The following is a 27398-nucleotide window of genomic DNA, read 5'->3' on the forward strand; positions in this document are numbered from 1 at the left end:
CACATTTCTCAGCCGTAGCATGTCTCAGATCCACCACTTATTCAGTCCTGGTCAGTTGAATGCCGCTCTCATTCCCACTGAGTCACCTTGAATGCTTACAGAGTAAGAGACAGACAACGTCCTTGCTTGATTCAAGATTACTGTAAATGTTAAAATAACTCTAAGTAGGGAACAGAGATTCATTCCATTATGTTCTCTCTAGCACCTCCTCTAAAAATTTCAGAGTTAAGCTTCAAGTAAGAAATAATTGAACAATGAGCCCTACTCTGAAATATTAAAATTCAGATTCAAGGTTAAGTTAATCAGTCCCAACTCCAAGCAACTTCAATCCTGTTCAACATTACCCTGATTTAGTACTACATTATTTCTTCTAATTTCAAACTCACACCAATATGCTAACATGCTCATTACAACTTTGTTCAACTCTTCAATTACACCCTTCTGCAGAAGGTTGTAAGAATTAACCATTACATGGTTACAAGTCCCTTCATTAGCCCTAAATTAGTAACACCTGGTTTCCAATGGATTTATGACTTGCAATTGATTAGCTCTGATTGAAGCTCTTCCCATCTTCGGAGCACACACAGGCTTCTCTGTGCTGAGAGGTTTCTCTCCTAGATAAGATAGGAACTCAGGCAATTTTTCCTTCAGTTAGGGCACTAAGCTCCTTTTAGGTCTCTCCCTTGCAAGAATTTCATTACCTTTAATGTTTCCAACTCTGCCACATTCAATCAAAATACACCATCTAGTTCAAAGTTAAAGGAGAAAGCAGGCTACAAATACTTAAATCAAACCCCACAGTTTTTCAGAAACAAAGCAGTCAGAAAAATCAGTTTACTACTATCCTTTGATTAGGCAATTCTAAAAACAAGAACAAATTCAAGTTATCACATATCCAGAGATTCTTTCTACAATGAGGAAAAGGATGAATGAACTACAGTCTGGAATGCTTCTTTGATCTTTTTCAAATGGCTTGTCAAAGTTGTCTAACCATTGCTGTATTGCTATAAGTCAACATTTATACATAAACAAGTGAATTATAATGGCACAAAGGCATTTGACATGTAACAGAGCAAAAAAGGTAGTTCTGCAAGATAAAACGTTCAAGTCAAAGTAAATTTGTCTTCAGCTCAAGAGCTAACATACTACATTTAATAAAACAAACATGAGATATGTACACAGAGACACTTAATTCCTAATCCTAATATGACTGATAACCTATGCAAAATTTATAAAGTGAAGTCCATATTATACCCATTTTATAACTCAGTGAGTCATGGAAAGATTAAGTAACTTTCTCAGGGTCATATCGCAGGTTACTAGCTGAAGTAGGAAAAAACCAAACACGCACTCAGGGCAACAAATCACAGTACTGGATCCTCATAGTTAAGTTACCCCTCCTCCTCTTCTTTATGGACTCTTTGCTAGTGCATTGCTTACACAAAAAGGCAGCACGCAGTCAAGTATTTTCCTTCAGGCAAAAGAGCAAGAGTCCTACCAAAAATGTTCGATCTATTTTATTTCCTTTTAAAAACTGTTGCATAGAGGATTAGCTAGGTTTGTAGTACTTCTCAACTTGCAAAACCAAAAATGAACAGAATTAAAATCTAATTTCACAGTCAATTTAAAAAAAATTAATTTCCAATTTTTCTACACTGATGTAAACACACTTCAAAGATGTCAATTACAATCCCTTTACAGGTACTCCTTGTCCTCTGATTTCTTTTCCATCCCAAATTGTGCTTATTGGCAAAGCAACTTAAGTGTCAAAGGAAAACAAATGCAAGATACTTGTTTTCACAAAAAACAATTAGTATTACTTTCAAAATGTTAATAAAGTCTCCATATAATAGTAAAGGCTGCTGAAGAAAACTATTTCCTCTGAAAAATGCGGTATTTTTAAACAGAAAAATATCTCCAGTTAAAGTGTTGATGATAAAACTGTATACAATGGATTTACTTAATGAAACGGTGGTTTTACTGCTTAACCCTTTTATACTTCACAGAAGAAACATGGCAATTTAAAAATTCACTGCACAAAATATGGACATCACAATTCCTCAGCTAGATGTCCTGTACAAAAAAATATTCTGCGTCAAAACTAACTAGGTATGCACATGGCAATCAAAAGTCACAGCAGGTTTCTGAAATCTGCTTCTTTCAAATACATCTGATCTCTATGCAAGTAATTTACTGTGTGATACTACACAGACATTCACAAACATCTACTTTCCTCCTTCAACACTGCACACATTAACAGAGCATAATTTTTGTGGGGGAAATGTAATATATGGGTCTTTATTTGAAAATATTTAAGGCAATATTGCACAAACTATTCTTCCTTTTGCTTATTTAGATACTTTGCAAACCACTTGAACTAAAAATTTAGGACAAAACTGTGAAATTATGAGAAAAGGTCTAGAAGCATGCACTCTCCCCATTCACAGAAATAAAAAAATTATCAAGTGAAATTAGCCTAGTGAAGCAGCTAAGTGCCTTGTTTGTTCCAAAAGTTAGAGACATAAGAGAAAGCAAGGTCACACAACACCATTCCCATTTTTAATACAAAAAATGAGGGCATTTAAATGCCTGAAGGAATGACAAAAATGATTGCTGATTTTTACAATAAATATATGTTACTGCTTTTTAAGCTTAGGGATTATTTCAAATAGCCCTTTTATTATATCAAATAAAATAAGGATTCTATTTATACAGAAAGAGTCAAGTAATAAAATGAAGCCCATATTCCTTAAGACAAGATGCATTCATGCCTCTCCCACTGGAGAGGCTGGTTCAACAATTTTACAGTTAAACAGAATTAATTCTACTCTCAAAAATCCATTGACCTTAAGCTTTTAACAAACATTTTCAACTGCAGAGTGTATTGTCAATATTTACAAATCCTTAAAATTATATTTCACTAGAACAGCTTTTATTTGCTATATTAATATTTCCTTGCAAATGTATGCTTATCCATATCAGAGAAGAAGAAACAGCTGCTACTCACAGGAAATCTCTGGGGTCCTACAGCAGGTCTTGGCTGGGCTGGAACTGGCAGCAAGGGCACTGAAAGAAGAAGCACCTTTTAACACCATTTGTTTTACCTAACAGTTGTTGCTGTTATTTCCAAAAGCAGTTGCAGTAAGAAGCCATGATTAAAATCTACTATGTTCACCGTCACTTGTCACAGTTCCTACAATTAACTTTAAGCAACCATTCCCTCCCTTGCAACATGCAACAGGGCAATTAGGATTCTCCTAGTTAATTTACATAATTTAATTCTGCATTTTCCAGAATTAAATTGCTCCTTGTTGCAGAAAGGATAACTAGAATACTTACTCAGCCAATGATGTCTCTTAGACAAAGCTGACAGAGACTCTAACGATAATTTCACGTTTCAAATAGAAGGATACATGATTAATTTGCCGTCTCAACTTCACATCCCTCAAGATTTCTTCTTAGGTATCTCTCAATATCACTGCCAACCTCCCACAAGAAGCATGGGCATGAGATACTATCAGGTATAAATCACTCCTCAAAGGATGGTAAAATAAGGCAGGCAGTGGCAATTAACAGTAAGCAAAAAATACTTAATCTGGTCTTGCCACCATAATGGTATATGCAACTGATCACAGTTTGTGTAATCACAGAACTGCTGATCACATCTCAGATGTAAGACTGTTCTTTCATAGAGACACCAAAAACAATTAGGAGACCCTCTTCCTGAAAAATAACGCCTAAAATGAGTATTTCGGGGGATAAACACGGACAACTTATCCACACAACTGCATTTCAAAAGAATAGTCACAAAAAATATTTCCCAACACATTCACTTAATATTATGACAAAATGCACAAAGCATCTACAGCTGGATCACCTTGGGGACTCAATCTATATTTGAATCTCCAGTACAAAGTGTAACGGCAGGTTTCCCATTTTCCAGTGCACTTTTTATTTCCTCTCCGAGTTGCCTAAGCAGTTCAAAATACAAATGTTTCAATGTTAAACAAAAGCCCTAGAGAAGTCAAATAAAGCATTTCAAACAGCACTGAATGTGTTTGCGCATTTACTAAAAACTTGCAGTACGGTTATTTTTCTTCAGTTTTTATTTAGCACTTCTGGAAGTGACAGGAAAACATTTCCCACACAGGATTAAACATCCACTTTGTAGAGAACTACTGTATTACACTTCAGAGCAGGAAAGATGTTAAGAAATGCAGTTAGTTTAAGGGAGAAGTTGGGCGCATTTCCCAACACAGCCGTTTGCTAAGATGCCTCAAAAATCCCTTTTTCCTTGGTAACTGCGGCACAAGAACTAATGCATTAGTGGTTATTTTTAGTTCATGTCCATGTCTGGCTTCTATCCACTTTTGTTAAGTACTTGTGGTTTAGCAGTTCAGGGACTGATGGGGTAAACTAATTGAACCAGTCTTTCAGCACCGAAGGACAGCGTGCAAACTTTATATCAGGTTACACAAGAAAATTAGTTGAATAATTCTCATCTTGGCTTCTAATGAACATCTGTCGATATCGAACAGCCATGCCCACCTGGAAAAAATTGACAGGGTGCTCTTGACAGACCTAGGACTAAAATAGCTCACATATCACAGGTCAGAGAGGCACTGAGAAAAATCACATAAGGTGGGAAATACAGAGAAGTGTCAACTGAACAGGGCACCTGTGTCTATTTCAGTATCCTGCCTCTGGCAGTAGCATACAGAAATACATGTATTTTAAGCAAATCAATTTAATGCTCATGAAAGATAGTAGTTCAAACTCTGTGCCTTTTCAATCCTTGGACACTTGCTGAAGCAGCAAAGAAGTCTCAAATAAGCATTTGTTTTCCTGATGTGAAATCTTCCATGGGTTTTAAAGTATGTTTCAAAAATAATACACAGCATGTTGTTAGACACTATTTTAAGAAGATTAAATTGCTTTTGGCTGTAAATTCCAATACTAACCTGAAAAGATGAAGAAGCAATTCCCATATTGATTATTTGGAAGAATTATAATGTAATTTTTCCCAAGACACCAAACAGTTTTTAAAAGGTAAATGGCATACTAATCTACCGAGCTGCCATAAACTGTTCACTACTTCACGTCACTTTTGGAGGCACCACAGTATCCTTGAAATAGTTATTTGTGGTATAAACATTAAGGGGAAAAAACTCGACACCTGTATGATAGGCTGAATCAGTATTTCATAGTACATCCAGGTACAGTCCTCCAGTATTTGTAAATTGATTATACTCAAATCTGGACATGCATTCAGCCAAAAATTCCTACTTACAACTCAAAACTAATTTACAGAACAGGACATACAAAAGAGAAAACTGTATGAGAAGGAAGCAACTAAAAGACACAAGGTTCAAATGCCACAAAAGGCACAGATGAACACCAAGGGAACTGTACCTGCAGCCAGTACATGCAGAGGCTCACATAAATGTTTTAGGGGGTTTGATAGACTGACTCCTCCTTAATCATTTATGAAGCTTCAAAGACTAAAAACAGTAGAAATTTGCTTGAAACAAAACTGACTTAAAAATTATTTTTTTGAACCAAGACTCAAGGCTGGGCGGGGAGATGGTGGCCACTGTCTTTGAGATACCAAAAGAATATGCCAATGATAGGATTTTTTTTTAAGAGTGCATCAACTCACTTCCAGGCTGAAGTAGTTGGTGACTACAGCTCTTACACATGCTATTTTATTCACATGAAAATTTCACAAAAATTTACAGAAGGTTTTAGAAAATACTGATATACTAGATGCATTTGAAGACTAACTCAAACCACAAAGATGTTGAGAAAGTATATTTCTTTGATTTGCAGTTAGAAAAAGTGTCCCTGGTGCCGACAATTAGAAGATGTGAGCTTAATCCTGCCATAAAATTACAGAGGGAAAAAATGCCAGTCTACACTAAAACATGACAGCACACCATTAAAATTACCAGAACCTAAGTGTGCATATCATGCACTTCCAGACGTGGCATTTTTAGCTTCCAGGCATCACATTTTCAACAACAGAATCCCAATAAACTTTGCACCTATCTGACTGTATTCTCCAAAGTTTAAAAACCCTCATGTGTCTGGAAACATATTCAGCCAAGAAGGGGCAGGACATCATCAAGAACATGAAGCCAACTACCAGTCTCTCCCTGTTGAGGCCTCAAGCAGACAGATTAAACTGAGGAGGACATTTTAAGAGGAAGTTTAGAAAAGCTCTCCCTACACTGGAATTTGTCTACTGTTTGCCTGCAGCAACTGCTTAAAAATTTATCTTAATATGTAAATGCCATTGAAGATTTTAGAATTATGCTTATCTTCCCTGAAGACGACTACTGATTTCCTACACATATTCCTTAGGTGTGCAAACGTGTATTTTCATGTAACATAATTGTACTGCTGCAGACTAAGAAACTGGGGTGGCCACTACTCTCAGCCACTGCAGAAGACTTGGCTTCCCATACATGTTCTCTAATCAAGAAAATTAAAATTCTACAGTGATTTGAAAGATTGCATTTAATAGTATGTTGCAAACCTATTAGCAGAAATATCCATTAGTCTTGCCAAGAATTCCTTCAGTAAAATGGACAGCTCAAAGGTATTTCATATGAGCCAGCTGCCATCAACACAGAGCAAAGACCTTCCTCACTGAAATAAAGGTCTCACATCATTCAAGAACAGATCACTCATTCTCCCAGGGCTGCTCATCCTGAGAAGACAACTAGACTTTCACCAGTCAAGAAAATGTGCACACAGAGTCAGCAGTTATAGTCTGCTTTTTAGATCTTATAAATCCAATAATGAAGATATCCTAACTTGCAGGAGGTACACAACTTTGTTAAAATGAGGATCTGCAAGTAAAGACAGAAAAAAAGATTATGCTCAAGATAAAGCAAGGCCCTTGGAATACCCATGGTGCCACAGATGCAGTAGTAAGGCTGAGACAAGCCTGAAGCCACCTGATAATGTGGAAAAACCTCAGACAAAAGAAGGAAGATACGCTGGTATACTTCTGATGTTAGGCAAAAGCAAAAATCCTCAATAGCCATTGCTGGCATTAGGAGGAAACTTGTTCACCTAGATGCAGAAGATTTGTAGACTGTCTCATGGGGAGAGAGGAGAGGCATCTAAACCAGACAAAAAACAACTTTTGCTTTTCACAAACCAGTAACTGTTGCTTCAGAAATGTTAGGAAAATGCCCAGAAGGCATACATCCAAGAGTAAAGGACCTTTTGGACTGCTTCCCGTTAATTTGTCCTGATGCATAATTTGGTGGAAAGCACTGATTTTATTAGACAGGAAAAACCAAATAATCTCTACAAAGCAGCTACTATGAAGCCATGTGTGAGAAGCCTAGCAGATCTCCATCAACTGGCAATATCCTACATCTGCCAAATTCCTACCTTTCATTGGTCAAATAAATGAAGCAAAGATAGCACTGGCTTGGACTGCTGATTCGAAGGGGGGAAAAATACAGAAAACCTAATGGTAAATACATATAAATATATCTGTATTTCTTTAATTTGTCTAGTCCCAACAGAATCACAAATCAGAGCTATATAGGTGTCTTTTTTTTTTATCCTCTTAGGGATTAAACACTTCCCAAATGAGTAGTAATGTTAACAGCTCTGCTGAGAGCTGCCCTAAAAAGTGTAGCCCAAAGAGCACTTGTGTTAAGGAAAAAGTGTACTTGCAGGCTGCGAATCAAACAATCACAAATGTGGCACCGAAAGAAGAACTGAAGGCATCTATCTTGTCAAGTAAGGACAGCAGCTGGTACCTTTCACAGAGCAATTACAGTGCAAGGAGTGCCTCAGTGTACTCTCATTGACATAGGTGGGTGGTCATTCTGTGAATGCTTGGCTGAAGCCGGAATGATGTGGGAAATTATAAAGTGGAGTACTTACCTAATTTTGAAAACTGACATTTGCTACTTTTAAAAAGCACATTCTCTTTTCAGTTTCCATTTTTCCTGCTCTTTGCAGGCTTTACAGTAGAGTAACAAAGATGATAAAGAAGTTGAAAAGGCTTTGCTATTTCAGCTGGCCACAGTCCAACAACATTATGTCTTACTTTAGGCAAAATGTTTGTTTCAAGCTTAAGGAAAAAAATATCAGCCTGAAGCACATTTCCATGAAGTGATAAACAAACAAATTGTTGCATCTCTGGCAAAGAATAAGATGAGTCACACTCGCATGACTGGGAAGGTGTTCAGAAAGCTCACCTTGTACAGGCGTCACTACTGTCCCCTTGAAATGCGGATTTATGTGTATGTTCTTCGGTTGTTGAGGTGTCACTGGAGGTGGTGTCATCATTATTCTAGGTGTTTCTATCTGAGGGGGCATATGTAGCCCTGGAGGAGGAGAAGAATGATGCTGATGCTGTAAAGGAAGCAGAGATTGTAACTGTTGCTGCTGCTGCTGCTGTTGCTGTTGCTGCTGCTGCTGTTGTTGCTGTTGCTGCTGCTGCTGTTGTTGCTGTTGCTGGAACAGACTCCTAACAGGTTGCTGGTGTGTTGGAATTAACCTCTGTGAATGAGTCTAAAGTCAGACAAAAGAATAAAGTCAATAGGCTTTGAAGTTAAAATATCCTGACATAAACCAGCACAAAACCAAGACACCTTTGGAGAACAAGTAAGGCCAAACATGAACAGAAAAAAGCTTTCCCATATCATCAACTGGAACTGTTAAGAACCATCAGCGCAGGAAAGCAAAGGAACATTCAAAGACATTCATGTGGAGAGGACAGCAAAGAGCAAGGAAGCACACAGGGAATGCAGACATTCATCCCCTTATTTTTAACAGGGAAACTGTCTAGTTTCATATGTAGGGTTCTGCATATGTCACTGGAAACTGTCATCAACTGCAATAAGGTATGTGTGATGATCACTAGAAATCTGAGTCCTAGTATCAAAACAAATCCAGTAACTTTTGTCTCGTGTATACGAGAGCCTCTCTGAGAAAACAGACCTAACAGTGCAGACCATCTATCAATACTACCTGAAGAAAAGACTACTTTAAAGGTACCTTTGAAAGGTACCTTTTGTAACATATGGCCCAAATCAGTTATAATTTAAAAAAAAAAAAAAAAAGAATTATCATGTTTCTCTTCAGAGACATTCTTCTGCTTCTGGAACTCACTGATACTAGATACCAGTCCTAGCCCAGTAACTTCCAAACTGTACTGCAAGAAGAGTCCCAAACAGGCGACCCTTTAGTAACAAAGATGTGACACATCATTTTTTTCAGCAGCCACATACATAAAGCAAAGCAGCTACAAAGTGTGCACAAGAAGAAGATATTGTGATGAGCACAATATATTTACAACATTTAAGATCAAAATAACTAGCAGAGACTGCAGCAATACAGAAAAAAAATTATTCCACCTTCACTGTTTTAAAAGCACGAAATATTCTACTGCAGGGCTGGCTCTCAATCGCTGAGATATCCACCGACTCCTGCTAGTGATCAGCACCTAGAGTTACTGCTGTTGAAAAAAATCCCCTTTGTTTAAGACAGATGACCTTGTCCTGCAAAGACATACACAGGCTTTGTTCTACAATCTCAGCTTCCAGTACATTTTATGACAGTTAAGAAAAGTAAGTGTGGGCTACCTGTGATCGCACACTTGCTGGTTGGTTTTGATTTTTTTGGATGGAAAAAGTAACATCTTTTAATTTGTGATACAAAGCACAGGAGGGAAAAAAAGAGTAACAAAGCTAAATTCCATCTGAAATCCCAAGATACTAATTTATCTAGTGGTGATTACCTTCCTAGGGCTTTATTTGCCTCCACAGTAGTATGGTAAGTATACAAATAATTTTTTTTTTTTTAAAGTAACAGCAAAAATATTAGTTTGACAAAAAACAAATATTTTACACAATCTTTTTTTCTAAACTAAATTACTATTAATAATGTGGGACTCTACATGCTTCCATGTTGCATGTAGAGGACTTCTCAGAGGAATTAACTTTTTCCTCCATCCTTACGCAAACCAGTAGGTAAGCCTGACTGCGTTGTATGAGTTGAAATCCACTTTTCATTTGGAGGCTTTGAGATTCCTCAAGCTGAGGCCAGTAACAGGACTAAGCACATTTTCACAATCACCATGCTACGCAAAGCCCATCTTGCCTAACAGTGCCCTGAAAGAGCAAAAAGCGTACGTTGGAATATATATTCCACCTTTATAAAGAGTCATGATTTAGAATGCATTCTGCCATAATTTCCTGAAAGTACATTCAAAGAATACTAAGGATTAAAAGGTACCATTGTCGATGGCTGGTTTGGCAGCAGTGCAGACCTGTGATCCTTCATTCTTCCCCTATCATTATTGTCTCTCCTTTGTTCTCCCATTCCGTGGCACATAACCGAGCCTCCTCTTCGCCCTCCTCTCCTTGAGCCATACCGTCCCTGTTTAAGCTGCCTTTCCCTCTCTTCAAATTCAAGTAATGCTGCTTTGGCTTCTGCAGAAAGTTCTGTTAAGAGAGAGACGGGGGAAAAATTTAGCTTCATGCTGAAAAGATGGAAAATACCATGAAAAAAACCCCATCACTAGAACTATAGAAGCATCCCTGCAACTAATATAAAATTTGCAGACACTTTGATCTCCTTTAGGTGGCATGTTAACATTTCATTAAACACATCTTTAACAGGAAAAAGCACACAGATACTTGTGTCTGTTTCATTTACCTGCTGCTTTTTGCCTGTGCAACAAACATGAACAAAAAGGTTTGGTTTTTTAAATGCTATTGAAGTTTGCCTTATGCTGTAAGAGGAGGCTGTGGCTCCTCTCACATTTGTGTTAATCTTAAACAAGATCTCACTTATCTGCAGAAATGTCAAGCAGTACGATGAAAACCCCCAGTGAACTTTTTACTGTAAAGGATATATTGAGTTTTCCATATAAACAGATTTTATCTGCCAGACTCTTTTGCACATTGGTCTGTTCCAAAAGAGGACCTTCTGGTCACTGAAGTGTTCTTCCAGTATGTAACTACTTAATATTTATTCTATTGTACATGGTTTAAGAACCAGCTGTACTTAAACAATAATTCCACTTAAAAGAGAGCACACTTCAAAATATGTGCTCAAGTCAAATACATGGACACTGATAACACCCACCCAACTTACATTGCAGCTAAACACCAGAGAACAGATGGTACTCAATGAAGACTGCCAAATTTACTTGAAACCTGGGACAATGCTGATAACATTGAGAGAAAACCATATAGTAACAGGCCTGGGTAAGCAAATTACTTGGAAATACAGAGAAACTCTACAACAAACTCCAGGAAACACACCTTGACAGTACAATCAGTGCCACCCACCAGGTTTCAGTTACTTAAAGGCGATAAACTTTAACCCAAACGTGCAGTTGAGAATTTTACCATGTGCCAGTCAGATCCCATGTTACCTCTGAAAGTGACTTCTGCCTCTAACAGGGCACAAGAAACTCACTCTTGACAAATAAAAACATATTTTGAATTCATGTAAGTGGCAATTAGTGCAAGAATTCCAGTTTTCCATTTTTAAAGTCTGCTCTTAATGTTAAAGGAGACTGGTTAAAGGGACCACTTTTCAGGACAAAGTGGTTTTACTTGCTAATACTACACACAGTGGCTATAACATCTGAAGATCAGAATAAAAACAGTTTGTATCTGGCAACTGAGACACTACTACAATGTCTCCACATCACTATATAACCTCCATCAAGAATACATAATTGAAGCAATTAGAAAACTTAAAATTTCTTGCAAGTCTAACAGCCAAAGCTACTTAAACCACCATCCTAAACACCTTCATAAGTAATCTCAATTAGTCTTTGAAGTTGAGGATTGACAGAAGGGCAGAAAAGCGTAAGCGTTGCGCATTCCCACTGCAGCAGTTGCTCTTACTGGGCTACAATAACTACCTGCACGACTGACCTGCAAAGACTGTAAATTTGCATGTCGCAGTTTTCAGAGGTATTCAGCACCTCCAGAAAGCAGGGGATTTTTTATTTTTAAAAGAAAAGTTTAGAACTTGCTGACCGTCTAAGAACACAGCAAACATTACGGACTTCAGCATCTGCCATATAGTTTCCTATTTCATTTTTACATGTTGGTGACGAGACAAGTTTCTCTACCTCCTTTTCTCTCCCCTCTCTGACATGGCAATTAAGTGACATAAAACCTTAATTTACAACCACACCATATACTTTTATGAAATGCTACCTTTACCCCAGCACCTGCCTCGAGAGACTGGCAGAGCCCTAGACAATCAGGCTTTATCAGGAAAATCTCATAGCATGCTTAGAAAGGGACAAGGAATTACACTCCCTCAAGCCTTAGTATGGTATTAAATGTGCACACTATGGATTTCTGAGGAAAATTAAGACAAATGTACTCTTGTCCAAAGCAATCAACAGCATTAGATGTTACTAAAACAACCATCTTATCCATCCTTAGCTGTCAGGGATGAAAAAAGCTGGTTTAACAGGAAAAACAGAGCTCTGATTTCAATCCTTCTTCCTGCTGACACCTGCAGCAAGTTCAGTTTCTTCAAATGCTTGCCAGTGTGGAAGGGCTAACATGGGCTTTTAGTTGTTCTGCAGGAGAGAGAGACCACTAGCTCCCATATGCTTACGTAAGGGAAGAAATGGTGCCATTACCTTGCAAAGCAATAGCTCTCCTCCCTTTAACCAGAAGGGATCCAAATCCTGCAAGGCATCCTGGGCATGCTGCTTGTTGGAAAGTTTCCTTTTTTTCCAAGAAAAGGACAGGCAGGGCACTTTTTCTGCCATCTTCCACACTACAATCCTGAGCTCAGCAAGGTAATTTGGAAAGCAGAATTCAGTCACTGCAACAAGTACCTACCACTGACATTCATAAGAAGCTATTTCCTATGAAACAGATTAGAAGTCAATAGAACTAGGCTTCCTACAAGGCAAGATCATGTCTGAGTCTCGCAGCCTCTTAAGCACATATCGAAGGACACTGAATAGAAACAACTTTAGAAGAAAGAATGGGATGCTCCAAACAAAATTACTGCAGAGGGCTGCATTGATTAAGCTTGGGGAAGGGATGACAGCATCCAGGGTAAAGTCAGTCCTGACGATCTTTGATGTGCAGGTACTTTTTACTCTCTCTAAAATGAAAACTAATAAATTGTTTTCCCACTCACTTTACACAAAAGTTCTCAAACATTAAAGGCTGTGTCCTTAAAGGCACCATTCACATGTTCAGTTTTGCAACCAGAAAAGTGAAAATGTTTGTTACACTGATGTTGGAAAAAATATCCCAATCAAAGCAAACCCCCAAGGAATTTACTCCAGTAAGGACCATTACATTCATACCACATCTATGACCACAGAAGTACAATATAAACAGTTGACTGAAAAAAGAAAAGAAAAAAAGACTATAAGATTAGATTAACATCAAACATACTTCATACAACATGCCACTGAAGGCAAGTGTCCTACCTGTGAAGAATTTTGCTTGGACACAAAACTGCAGGTTCAGAGCCTCAGAGACAGACAGTGAACTCAACCCAAAATACCTGAAGTGTTTTATATTGCTATCAGTCACCACGCAGCAAATATACGGTCAGCTCAATTATTAGGTGGGCTGTTTATTGAATTTGAGAGCATTGTGCCACATATACAGAGATAAAGAAGAGAAGATAGTGTGGAAGACAGTTTTGCAGGGAGGGGAGCAAGGAAAATAGTCCCTGTCTTCCCTGAAAGCAAGATCAGATGGCTAACTAGGAAAGAGGTGATGAGCAGCAGCAGAGATCCTCTTTCTCTCCCTAGATGCTTCCAAAAGCACAGCCAGGTACTCACACGAAAACGCCCACTGCTTCTCCCTGGCTAAGAACTTGTGAGCGTTGTGACCAGAGCCAGGCTGGATGCCGCCGTGCCCCCTGGACAGTGTGTGCGGGCTGCTGCCACACACAGCCACCGGCTCCTGCCTACACCAGCCCTGAGCACAGGTCAGGTCTCTGCAGCTCCACCTGCCTTGGGCTGCTCCTCAAGAGCAACAGTATTTCAAATCCCTGAGTTTGAGGATCCCAGAATCCCTATTATCCTGGATCATGCAGAGACTTACAACATAAATCACATTCCAGAACAGCTATAAAAAAAAAAAAATGCATTTACATATATATGCAATCTAAATTGAGAGAGGTAGCAAATGTTCTTTGTTTTTTAACTCTTGCCTGAAATACCAGCCACTAATTATCAGAGCGAACATGAACCAACTAAGCAGGACATAACAAAAAATATTACCACATCCAATAACCTTTGTTACCACTTTTTGCAAATGGCTCTGCGTAAGTGTAGGGGTTTGGTTTGTTTTTTAAATTAGGTACAGAGGGAATACTTTACTTTCGTGATGCCAAAGCCATTATTCTTCTTCACATTCCTTAACAGGTAACTAAATCCAGAGCATAATGACAACTCCAACTCTGGGAAGACTTCAACCACATGTTCTGAAAGAAGTTATATACTTCTCAGAGGTAACAAACTCTGTATCTCTAGGAATCAACTGCATAGTTGTCCTACAATACATCTCCTTTAAACTTTTCAAACCCACTACTTAGATTATCTTGGATACAGAAATGTTTAGGAAAGATCTCAGCTACATTCATGGCAATGCTCTGTATTTTTACTTCTTTTTTTTTTTTTTTTTACCAGCACACACTTATTCTCATCTTGACTGCACAGTTCTCACACACACAGTTAATGCAGTGAATCAGCAATTATTTTTCTAGTGTCTCTAAGTGTCAAGATTAATTTCACTATCACTGGTAATAAAATGGTTTCAAATGACATCTTTAATCAGCAAGTAAGAATGCACTCATCCAATAGAGACAAGCTGTCACAAAAGGTCACCAAAATGTGACAGGATGGAAATTACGTTTGTAACTTCAACTGAAATGTTAATTCCTCTTTAAGTGTTTTCTCAACTATGTTCAGATTTTGAAGTAAGGAGACGTATATTTGCAATAAAATTTCATTTTTAAACCAGTAGCATCTGTAAAAATTTGCTCTATAATCTCCAAAGCAAACAGATATTTATATGCAAACAAGTATTTTTTGCTGTTTATCTTTCCACATGGTCAATCATTTGGTCTTTATCAAAAAATTAACACGAACAATTAGTATGAATAGAAACCATTTCACATCAAGATTGTATTTTTGCCAACGATTACTTTCAAAACAAGCTGTTTAGTTTATAGATTCATCCACATTTGCATCACCTTTTCCTTATATCTCATAGCTACATCCCAAATCACTTAAAACTACACTTAAAAATAAGTCTAATTCAAATCACTGTTCCTTTAACAGTCAAGCTCCCCTGCAGGTTTTCTCCTCATTGGCTGATCTTGTCTTTACATTAACCTATAGAGTAAATCCACAGATACACTAAAATGTATGCAATTGTTATTTACCTTGCAATTATGTACAATTATATGCAGAGATGTAGCTATTCCCAGGCACTCTTGTTTTTAAAATACTCTGTTCTGTAAAACCACCAGCACCTTTTGTATAACTGAGACGTGATCCGTACACAGTATGTAGAAATATGGTCTTATGGTTGAAAACACATTTGGAATGCACCTCAGCTAAAATATACCTTGCCCATATAGACACTCTGTGCCTCTAGAGGGTTCCCTTCAGTCTTATTCTAATCAGAATCAATCCCTGATCATTAAACCAATGCTGAATAAAGGCCCTTAATACACTCTTTGCCTGAAGCTGCAAGTAAAAAGAGTGATTTGCTAAATACGACCAACAGATGAGAAAGACCTTGATTCAAAATCATGCACTGATATCTCACTTGCAGCACAACATGGCCTACATGAATACCACTGTGAAAGTCTGGTTCAGCCTCTGCAGCTGACTCCTTGCTGCTCACAAAGAAGTCCTCCTAGCCACAACACCTTTCTTTTAGACTTAAGGCTTCTCAATTTCTGTAGGCATAGCAAAAGCCCAAATTCCTTGCAACTGAATTAAAGAATTAGTAGGCTATGCAACTCAAGAGAAAAATCCTTAGAACTGACATCCTTTGCGAAGCAAGGCTTTTACAGTAAGAGGAAAATTTTCATCAGGATGAATTCCAGCAATCTAGGTATATGCTCTGGGAATGTAATTCCAAAATGCCCTGTTGTCCAAAAGACACTGACTCATCTGGAAAGCAAGGAGAAGCACCCAGTTTCCAAGCTCAGACTGCATGGCACCCATCTTAAAGCAATCCTGTGTGAAGAATCCATTCCTACAGCCTGGCAAAACTTGAAGTATCATCAAAACATACATCATCTCCCAATGGTACCTGACAATTAGCCAACAGTATCTGACAATTTGCCTTCATTACCAGTTCACCTCTCTCGCATATCTTGACTCTCCTCAAAAGATCAGGGTTTTTTCTCCATAGTTTGAACTGATATTTTGGTTCAGTAGCAAAGCTATGAGAATGGTACGCCTCTCTGAAAGCAAAGCTTAAATTCTGCCCATCTCCCTAATACCACCTTTTTAATTTGACTTTTTATTATTATTATTATCATCACCACCACCATAAAGTCAGCGTGAAGAGGCAATACAGTTATCCCCAGTGGGGCAGGTACAACACACCAGTATCAGATACTTGAGTACGCAGGGCACGTGAGGTGTCTTGAAGTTAACTCTCAAAACCACAAGCCAATGTGATTTTATTTATAGACTAAAATAGAGCAGCTGCAAGAAAGTTGCAAATCAACTGTTTCTTCTGAACTAGCAGTGGCAAATTAATTAACTACATGGAGCGGCGTACACTTGTGTTATGCTACTCAAATATGAAGAAAATACACCCTTTCAGACACTGCCTAAAGAATCAAGGTGGTATAAGAGATCCAGGTTGTTCCATGTTAGAAAAGCTGAACCCAGAAAACAGGAGTTTCCATCTTTTTCTAACACACTCCCCAGCAAGTTATAATTTCTCTAGGCCAATCCAACAGTAGGAACATAACAGGTTCATAGCACGCTTATGTTCCTGGGGGAAAACAGCAAACATGCAGGTATTTCACAGCAGAACACAACTAACAAGATTTGTTATCAACTGAACATCTTCCAAGGATGGAAGTTCAAAGGAATTCCTTAAAATGTATCCCACCACAATAAGGTAGTGAAGCACAGATCAGATAGCTGCTGCTTGCAAACAGGAAAGCTTTTAAAGACACAACAAAAGTCTCAACGAACAAACATTGTGCAGGTTTTCAAAACATGATATGCTTAAACATTATTCCCACTACACAGACTACCACAGACTACATATGACTTCGGACAACTTGGATGTAGGCCAGTCTAAGTTAGAAGGCAAATGTTCTATCTTTTGCCACTAAACTATTTTCTGAAAGTTTTGGCAAGGCTGTCTTTCACTTTCTTCTATTACAGCTCTTCAAAATGGTCTATTGCCGCAAAACCTCACCCAAAGTTTCTGGAATGTTTCTCCTTTCTCTTGTCACATCTGAGAGCCTAATTATCGTTCCTTCTTTCCGTTCAGTTTTGAAACGCAATCGTCCAGACTCTTCGTCATCATCCTCCTCTTCATCAGATTCTTCCTTTGTTTCTTCCTGAAGTTCCAGAGATTCAATAGCTGCCTGAATCACAAAATACAGAGGACATGCAAACTGAAAAATCTACTTTCTTGTGATCAGTGAGTGTCAAAAGACAAAGCTTTCTTTAAAGGTCCCTTCGTAGAAATTTTGCTGGCATTATACATTATTCTCATACATAACTCTGTGAACATTTAAGATCTTGGTGATTTATTTTTAGAATATAAAAATATTGATTATATAATAAATATGTAAATATATTATATATAAATATATAAAAAAATCTATTGAGAAAACCCATTTTGCTGCAATATTTAAGGGAATATGGAAACTCCAGTCAGAACCACCATCTCATTAGTAGCTACTTTTGCACACAGAGCAACATTTTATCACTGAATTGACTGAGATGCAAACCTGGGATACTACCAGATTCAAGTAATAAAAACATTAAATTATCTTTTTTTTTTTTTTTCATTTGTTAGCAACTGTCAGTAGCATGTTGGGGTTTTTTTTTAAAAAAAACACACACACACAACAAAAACCAGACAACCTCACATCTCAATTTAATTCTTCTAGATATGTATAACTGTACTTATCTTTACTTTTTCTACTCCTTGAAGACTTCCCAATTTTAATTCAGCAATTGATGAAAAGAATGGAGAACAGGATTGGAAAAAAATTTGAATATACTAAATTTGTATATTGGAATGCTACTCCCTTGTCATCATTTATTTTCCAGTTCTCTCCATAACAGAGAACATTTCTTTAGATGAAAATGTCCCAAATGAAAATGGAACACTCTCCTTCTAACAAAATAATAAAAAAATCAATTTCATTTTCCTGTGCTGGCATGATAAAATTAATGTTCTGAATGTTACACAAGTTATATTTGATTTCTAGAGTTGAAAGTTAGAAGTGTTCTAATACAGTACAATTTTCCATAAAATATTTGCTTACTGTGTATTTGGTTTTTTCTTGTACAAGCCTACTTGCTCATTTCTTAGAGCCTGCACATGCATTTTAATTTTTTTGCAAAGCCACTAAATACATTAAAACTTTTATGTAGCTTAAGGACAGTTAAAAATTGAGTGAAATATAACATACAAATATGGTTTCATCTCCTACTTAACCAGATTGGTGCAGTAATTTATACGTAAAAGGCACAGCAAGTAGTATCTGTCCACCTGACTGATACAAGTCACAAATCAAGAAAAAGAATGGCAACATGGTGCGAGATTGCAAACTTCATTATCCAGGAGCCCAACTTCAGCCAAACGCAAAAACAAACATGGGAATCAAGATCAGAGATAGGATCTGGCAAGACAGTTTCTACTTTAAAAGACAGCACACTATATGAACTCAAGCTCAAAACTACTTCAATTTTGGTCTGGTGAATAAATAAATGATCTGTATACATAGTTACTAGGCCTTAATGGCTACTGATCCCAAGTTGTTTTCATTTTATCATCTCCTTATCTCAGACTGCGTTTCATCCATTTCAGGCAAACATTCAAGCACTACATGTCCTGACCTCACAAAAATGCTTTAAGATATAGTTATGAGAACAGCCAAATTTTACAAAAAGCTTTAAGGCTTATATTTTAAAAAAGATACTTACTTTTATATAACAACTTTACTACACCAAAAAATGCAGCTAACAACAACAGACAGGATAGAAGGAAAAAAAAAATCCTTCAAAACTGAAAGAAATCCAAACCTCAAAAGCAACTCAAATTGAGCACAACTGGTCTGATTAACATATCCATGTATAATCAAAGCACCTCTGAGGAAAGGCAGTTGAGATTCGTGCAACAGAGCAGGGATGTTAGCAAGGAAAGAGATGCTAACATGGTTTAATAAAAACAAACAAAAAGAAGGGAGAAAGACAGGGTTAGCAGTTTACTTTCAAAAGAGGGACTCCCAAAAGAGAAAGGAGTAGAAATATCTATGTTTTTAAATATTATAAGCCCCATAATTTTACTGTCTCAATGCTTGTCTTTAAAATCTTTCCCTTCAGGATCAGGATTTGGAAGTCAGAAGTGGAGCGGCTGTTTTGCGAGACATGCTCTCTCACTGCACTGAGCCTCTAGCTTTACTTTAGAGCATAAACCCCAGACACATCCACTTTCTATGTCCATGCCCCCTAAAAGCTATGTTAGAATTCCAGTTTTTATTCATCAAAGACTGGTCTCAGTCACGTAATCTCATCTGAGTGCAAAACTTACTCGTGCAAGGCTCTACATGTGGGTTAGACTGCAGAATCAGGACTAGAATGGTTAATGCAGTCTGCATTGTCCTGAAAAAATTTGCAATGCTTTAATTAAATGCTACAGAAGACACATGTGGAAACTCTGTTGCCTTTTGATAATCATTTATTCTGGACAAAAAAATATATCCACTCTAAAAAAAAAAAAGCATGTTGTAACAGACTACAAGACAACTACTTTCCTATACAAAATAAAAAACATTTCTCAAACTTTTCTAGACCAGCACTATCCTATGCTTAGCCACTTAGACCAATTCTGTAGTCTTTTGGGTCTAACTCATTTTATTCATCAGTATAATGCTCATGCCACCTATTAACAAACAACAGCTGTACAAGCATTAAATATCAAAGACAAAATAAAAATCAAAGGAACTAATGAAAAAGCAGGCAACAAAGGCAGAGCTTGAGAACGCTAGCTGACCCATGTCCAAGTCTGATTACACCTATTATTGAGGGATTTATATTAGTTGCAATGCAGACACAAACATGTCTAACAGCCAATCATATGTTCTCTACATACAGCTCCAGGAAAGGTTATCTGAGCTGTGTAGAAGTATACACCCTTCCCCTCAATTTGTTCAACAGTTGTAGCACACAAGACTTCTTTAGATCATCTTTTCCAACTTCCAGCCCAACAGGTTGAGTTGTTTTGCCAAGATTACAGTATATGAATGGATTCTCTGTTTCAAAAGAAATTTATACAGGAAAAAGACACAAGTGCAGACACAGAATTAATACATACTAGTACTTAGAGGGTTCTGTTTTATACTTGCTAACCATGAATATCTCTGAATAAACATATAAACAGTCCTTAAACAGCCACTTGAGGTCACTTGACTGGACTAGCCACTCAAGGCTTCCTAGCAGCTCTCCTCAAAGGGAGCTTAACATTTCCCATTATGACATCTTGCACAAAGCTACCAAAGAGCTTTGCTGACTATTCCTTACGAAGAAAAATAACGACCTTTCTTCTATCACAAGGTCAGAGTTTTCTGCCATCCTCATTAAATGATTATGCCATAAATCCCAGTCACTGACCAGAACTCCCCACGCTGGGTTATGATCTCCTATGGAGCAAGAACGAGCGCTCCTGCCCCAAACGGCTCACCAGGCAGTTGCAGGACTGATAACAGACATAACCCAACGAAAGCAAGAGAAAACACTAGTCAGCACGATAAACACTGATCTTGGCACAGGATCCTCCTAAAAATGGGACTGTCAAGCGTTCTGGAGAGCTTTGTGCCAGAGATTGCTAAGATTTACAAAACAGGTAAGCATTGCAAAGGCTAAATCAGATCCCTTCCATGGGAAACATTATGAAGATGAAACAGAGAACTTTTATTAACTAGCTAGAAAAAAAGGCAGTGGAAACTTCTACCAGAGGCGAACAGCAGCAATTACTCAATCCTAAGGGATCAAGAAATAACAGAGAGCAGATAAGAGGCTGTTACACCTATTCCAAGGGTGTTCTCCACTTCACAGATGAAAAATGGGAATAAAAACAAACCTAAGAGCTTATAAATGGATTTAAAACATGGCTGCTTTGATTTGCACTCTTTTCATTTTTCTCCAGGCTGACAGGTAGCATCTTCAAATTTGAAGAAAAGAACTAAAATGCATAAGTTTTGGCTAAACACAGATGGAACGATCTCCCAGACACGTTGCCCTTTTTTTCCCCAAGTTGTATTCTATCAAAAGAAAGCTGGTATGCAGCACTTCCTCGTGAAATGTATTCTTGATTAAAGTTCTTATCAGCATAATCCAAGACATGATTTAAATTTATGCAATGAGGAAACTCCCTGTCATAGACTTCAGAGGAGATTAGTTCCAATATAAAATTAAAAAATTATGAGTTATAATTTTGGGAGGTTACATTTTTATGAACATTTCATAGAAACAATGAGTAATACTATTCCTCTAAAATATTCAAGGCATGATAACTCATGTAACTGACAGATTTACCAAACTTATTTGCTGCTGAAACTTCTGGGTATTGGGTTTTGCTTTGTACCTTAGGAGGGCAAAAATATTTTCTGAAGCATTGCTACATTTTTCAAGGAAGCTCTACAAAGAATATTATTTATTCAAAATCCAAGTTCTAAGGACTGTTTCAAATTAAGTATCAAGTGAAAAGGCATGCCTTGAACCTGATTTGACCAAGAACACAAACTTTTCCTGCCTCTTCCTCACACCTCCCACCTGAGTGCCACTCTTAACAGGTTTCTCACTTCCCTTATTCACCAGTTTCCTCTCATTGTGTTTCAATGCCCCAGCCAGTCAGCTTTTCTCTTGGTTTACAATATTTCTTCATGCAATATAAAAGGATTTATTTGGTTTTAACATGGAAACTGCTTCAAATACAACACTACCAAACACTTTTCTCTATCAGCTCACTCTCAGTTATTCAGATACCAAATTTCAATCAAGAAATAATACTGCTATTTACTTGTACCACATCTATTACAGCTCCATTCTTGTGTTGCATTTTCTACAGGAGAATGCCAACAATAACCCTTGTTTACGAGCAATGAGTGTTATCAGATTTAAGGAGGAGTGCTGTTATAAAACACTGGAATAAAGAACAAAACTCTTCAGAGCTGGAGGCATGCATCTAACAACATAACAAACAGAAGTACATAGTCTATGAAGCTTATCTCTCTTGGTGGCATTCTCATTTGGAGAGTGCAGTTGTGAGCGCACTAACAAATGTAAATGAGCTACATATGAAATAATAAAGGAATAAAAAGATGGTACTATTTTGGAAACAAGAAACCTGCGGCAATCTGCAAGCCATCAGAATAAAGCCAGAATGTAGATTAGCTGAATAAAGATGTGGCCAAAACATTCACATTACATGATGAACAAAGTCTCTAAAAGCTCTATAAACAAAATCAATTAAAAACTTGCATTAATGTTATCTTTTGAATGAAAGGAATTTACTTCTGAATTGGACAAATTTAGACAACATGATTATTAGAGAATTCTCACTAGTTCATACTCTAAAAAATGAAGCTGTGTTTTTTTAAAAGCAGTAAGTTTGACAGTGAATCCCAGCTATGTATTTAACTTTACACAATGTGCAGTGCCTTCATCATCTCGCACAGCCTGTGGTTACAGAAAGGGAAAATGCATCAGTCTGCTTTTGAAACACTAGAAGGCAAGTGTATATAATCCAGTGAATGAACGAAGTGTTGAAAGTGTTTCACAGTTCTTTGGAAGGGTAGATTTACTTAAGAAGTATTAAAGGAAGAAATTAACTACGTCAAGGTATATTTTGTGTAAGATGTCACACTTGCAACAGCAAAGACTGAATAATGCACGTGGCCCCTTTCAATGCCTCTCTCTTCACCTACTGAAGAATGTTATTTTATCATAAGTTTGATACAACTAGAGTATCACAGCACACCCATTTGTTAGAACTTCATAGAACACCGCTGCTGTGTCTCTGAGGAATAAATTTCCTGATGAGTTAAGGCTCCAAAGAGGAAACACACTCTGACTACATTTCTCAGCAGGTAATCCATTCAATCCTATTTAATTAAGAACTGGAATAAAAATAATATTAGATTCCTGATGGGGAAAGGAAAAAAATACCACATCAAAAACTTGCTGCAAATTAATAGCAGGTATGGTACCACTGTTCCAGGCTATAACTAGTGAACGTATACTTGAGAGTTTTTGGCATAGGCCGCCTTCTTACAAATGAAGGAACTCATCCTTTTTCCTAATTGAAGAACTAAGTTAAACTTCACAGAAATTTCAGTCCCAAAACAACTTCTTTCAAAACAACAACCTGACCTTTGCCTTTCTAACATACAGAACCTTTCATGCTCAAGCTCCTCCTCAAAGCGGGATACCCAAGAACTGTATCTACACTCCCAAGCACAGCAGATTATCTATCTGGAAAGCGAGGCACTTATTAAGAGATTTAACAGACAGCATGCAGTATGACTATCATTCTCCCACCCAAAAGGGCCCCTGCAGTTCCTAACGTTGAAGTTAAGATTATCTATCAACATTTTGAGCTCTCCCTTATGACTGTCATCCCAAGGGGCAAAGAGGATCTGAAGTATCTGACAATACAGATGGTATCACAACTCATGTTATACAAAGAGTAATAACACCAATAATCCAACATTGGCAAAAGTTGCATCAGTTCATACTGAGCAATATGGACAATTTTACAAATTCAAATTCTGAAATAACTAGTTATTTTACATTTCCATTAAATTCACAACATACCTCTTCTGATTCATTTGTTATTGTCTGGGATTCTTCCAGCTCCTCATCAGCTGTATATTCTTCTTGCTCTTCCATTCCTTGCTCATTATATGATTGCATGTAATCTTCATCCTAAGGCAATAACACAAGAAGGTGAAAGACACAGGCTGACTTTAAAGAATCGCAAACCAGTTAAGAGATGGGGGTGTGTATGCATTGTTACTGCTTCCAGAACTGGAAGACAAGTATTGGCTCTATTAGAACTGTTAATTAAAAGTGACATATCATGTAAGGTATATTTACTAGGGCTTTTAACTACACCGTAATTTCAATATTATCAAAAACATAATCAAAACAGTTTTCAATCAGATGCCAGCAATGTCATCATAAAGATCCCATCTACTACTGTTTGCCCCATCTACTTCTGTACTGCTGCATGCTTTGATTACAAATTCATGAAGCAAACACTGCAGTACTTTCTTACCAAAGGAAACATGCACCTATAGCACACATACATTAACATCAGATTTTACCCCAAAAGTATAAACATTCTTAAAACATTCTGCAAGTGCTTACACAAGAATGGGTTCAATTCTGAACAACTATGAACAAAAACCGAGAGCAAAATCTTTCCTAAGCAAGTTTGCTTGTATTTTAAAACATCTCACTGATCATATACAGTTTTAATTAAGATTAAATCATTTCACTAGCAGTTAAAGCCAGTGCATGTTCTCTAACACACTGCTTAAATTATATTGAATTATGCAGGTGACATTTTCTGAACTAACCTCCAATCTCTTTATTCAGGTTTAGACAGTTCTCAGTTACAAAAAGGATGAATGAGCAGGACATCAATCACTTTGGGATATTAGCACCTTAAAGATGTCTTTAGCAGGTCAATAATCTTTTCACCTTCGAAGGACTTTATCAGATCTTGTCTAAAGCCTGGATAAAAGCTTTTGCATTAAGTACTTCTAACAATTGGCAGTGTATCTCCACCACACAAAGCTGTTTTCTTCCTTAAGGATACAATCCTCAAGGTCATGATTCTCAACTGCCTTCCAGCATGACAAAGGAGCATTACCTACCGCCAAACAAGCTGTCAACACAAACTTTGTCACAGCCTAGATAAAGAAACTGGCAGACAGTGATAATAGGTCTAATTTCCCCTCCTCCCTAGAGAGGTAAACAAATTTCAAATCAGTCTAAAACCCTATGCACGTGAAGCAATGTTATCTTTGAAGATACAATAGAAAGAAACTCACTGGAAATTCATCTAGGGGTTCATTGATTTCAAGGTCTAGCACTTCATCTTCTTCTCCAGGCTCTTCCCCATATTCTATTTGGTCTTCTGCCAGTTCAGGATCATTGCCTTCATAATGTCCTTCCTCTGCATACTCTGAAGCATATACTTCAGGTGCTTCAGATTTGTCATAAACAATTTCATCTTCCCCTTGGTCATACTCAGACTCATGTTCTATTGACTGATCATTGATGGTGTCAGAGAGTTCATATGATGTAAGTATGCCAGATGTAGCACTGAGGCTAACTGTGACACCTTGAGAGCTATGGTAAGGGGGAAAAAAAAATCGGAGGTTGAAGCATAACAGTCAACTACTCACAAAGATTTACAAAACAAAGCTAGCAAATACAAATTCTCTAAGTTGGTGGACAAAATTATACCTCACATGCTATTTGATTCCATGCCATATTCTCATAATGCATACTGTACTGCAGCTTATCACCAGCTGCAGGCTATTTGACCAGGGGAATCAAACCAACCAGATGGTTTAGCAGGTCAAACTGGCAAAAATCCTGCTTGGTAACCAAAGCAGACTGGATTTAGTTTTGACTGAAAGACTAACAAAAATATACACAAAATTACTATAACTGCATCTGTTTTCCCAATCTTACAGAATAAGCTAGTAAATTCTTTTTATTATATGTATTAATATTGTTCCTTCTTGATTATTTTGAATTCGAACTTACATTTTTATGACAGATTTAATGTTCTACTTAATGTAAAACATAGTCAAGAACAGTCATTTAAATGCCTAAGACTTACTCTAACTTAGTAACAGCACTGGCACAGACACTGAAACAATCAATACAAAAATCGGCAAGTTTCTAATCTGGAGAAAAATCAAAACTCAGAATTTACTGTTTAAAATAGCCAGTGCAATCAACAGACAAAAGAGCAACTAACCAATCACAGACTACCTAGAAAAGCAGGGGGGAAGCGCTTCTTGATTTGAGGGCTCCAGGTACATTGGAAACAAAGTTGGTTTTTTTTTTAAATTACATTCTTATTATTCACTATTTTCCTAAGTTTGGAGGAACAAGATCCAGGCAGCTTGAGATATTTGCACCTATAAGACGGAGTAGATTTAACACGAAAATGAAGACATTATGCAAGATTATCATTATCCTCCCAACTACAGAGCTATAAATGAGTCTGAATGGAATTCAGAGGGAGAAGGGAAACGAGTGGAGCAAGGCTCTCACTCGCTGGCAATAGAACTGCTAAAAATGCAAGACTTGTCTACAGAAACCTGCTTCCACTGAGCACTATTATCACACTTCAGACACTTTCTCATCATTCATGCAGTCATACAGCCATCTTTGTGAACCCTGGGCAGCAGGGAGGAAATCCAGAGAAGAAACAGAAAGGGCTGTAACTGAGATTCCCCGTTTTGAAGGGAACAGTCCAACCCTCACTCCTGCAGCCAATGGAGAGATTGATGGTCAGAGGTACTTCACCACACCCTCATCCATCCAACACAGGGACAGGACTCCCTATCCTAATTCCAGCCAAGGAGAGAAAGGAGATCTCAGAGCAGCATACATATATACACACATACACATCACACACATATATATTTATACCCCTTCAGATGACATGCCTGCATAGCAAGCAACAAGTAAAGGAAAAGCTGGCAAAACACGCAGGCCATGTACTGCATCGCTTCTGCATCACAAGCATCTTCCTTCCCCCTTCAGCCCAGCTTTTGAAAAGTAAAAATGTCAAGACACTCATTTTGACTTGTAATGCCCATAATTCAGTTGCGGAGCTGTATCATCACAGAGTATTCACGGACCTGGATCCTCAGTAAACCCCCATGGAAGTGCCTGCTCAAACCTATAAACTCTGTACAAAATTTTCTGCTGTGTAATTGTACACATATTTAAGCCACAAATCAAGTCTTACAAACTATGAAGCTCCCCTTCTCAGGGTCTTAGGATTTAAGATATATTTTTAAAAGAAAGATGACAGAAAAGGACTTTACAGGAGAAGGAAGCCTATAACAATACCAAGAAGGCACGGAACAACAGCTCTGTA

General features: G+C 37.6%; 1 protein-coding gene across 8 annotated transcripts in view; it reads right to left on the reverse strand.

Annotated features, from left to right (window-relative positions):
* The window catches only part of RBM33 (RNA binding motif protein 33), a 104108-nt gene that overhangs the window by 58449 nt on the left and 18261 nt on the right, over window positions 1-27398 (reverse strand). For 5 of the 8 annotated variants that reach the window (XM_054818230.1, XM_054818235.1, XM_054818231.1 and 2 more), the window contains exons 5-10: window positions 25324-25624; window positions 24080-24190; window positions 17445-17616; window positions 10270-10478; window positions 8229-8544; window positions 3008-3066 (exon numbers count right to left, since the gene is read on the reverse strand). In XM_054818230.1, coding sequence (XP_054674205.1) covers window positions 3008-3066; window positions 8229-8544; window positions 10270-10478; window positions 17445-17616; window positions 24080-24190; window positions 25324-25624 — 1168 coding nt within the window. Of the gene's footprint in view, window positions 1-3007; window positions 3067-8228; window positions 8545-10269; window positions 10479-17444; window positions 17617-24079; window positions 24191-25323; window positions 25625-26278; window positions 26428-27398 lie in introns of those variants that run through there. The other 3 variants (XM_054818236.1, XM_054818234.1, XM_054818233.1) reach the window with 3 other exon arrangements.

Source organism: Grus americana, chromosome 2 (assembly GCF_028858705.1).
Source record: "Grus americana isolate bGruAme1 chromosome 2, bGruAme1.mat, whole genome shotgun sequence".
Lineage (NCBI taxonomy): Eukaryota > Metazoa > Chordata > Aves > Gruiformes > Gruidae > Grus > Grus americana.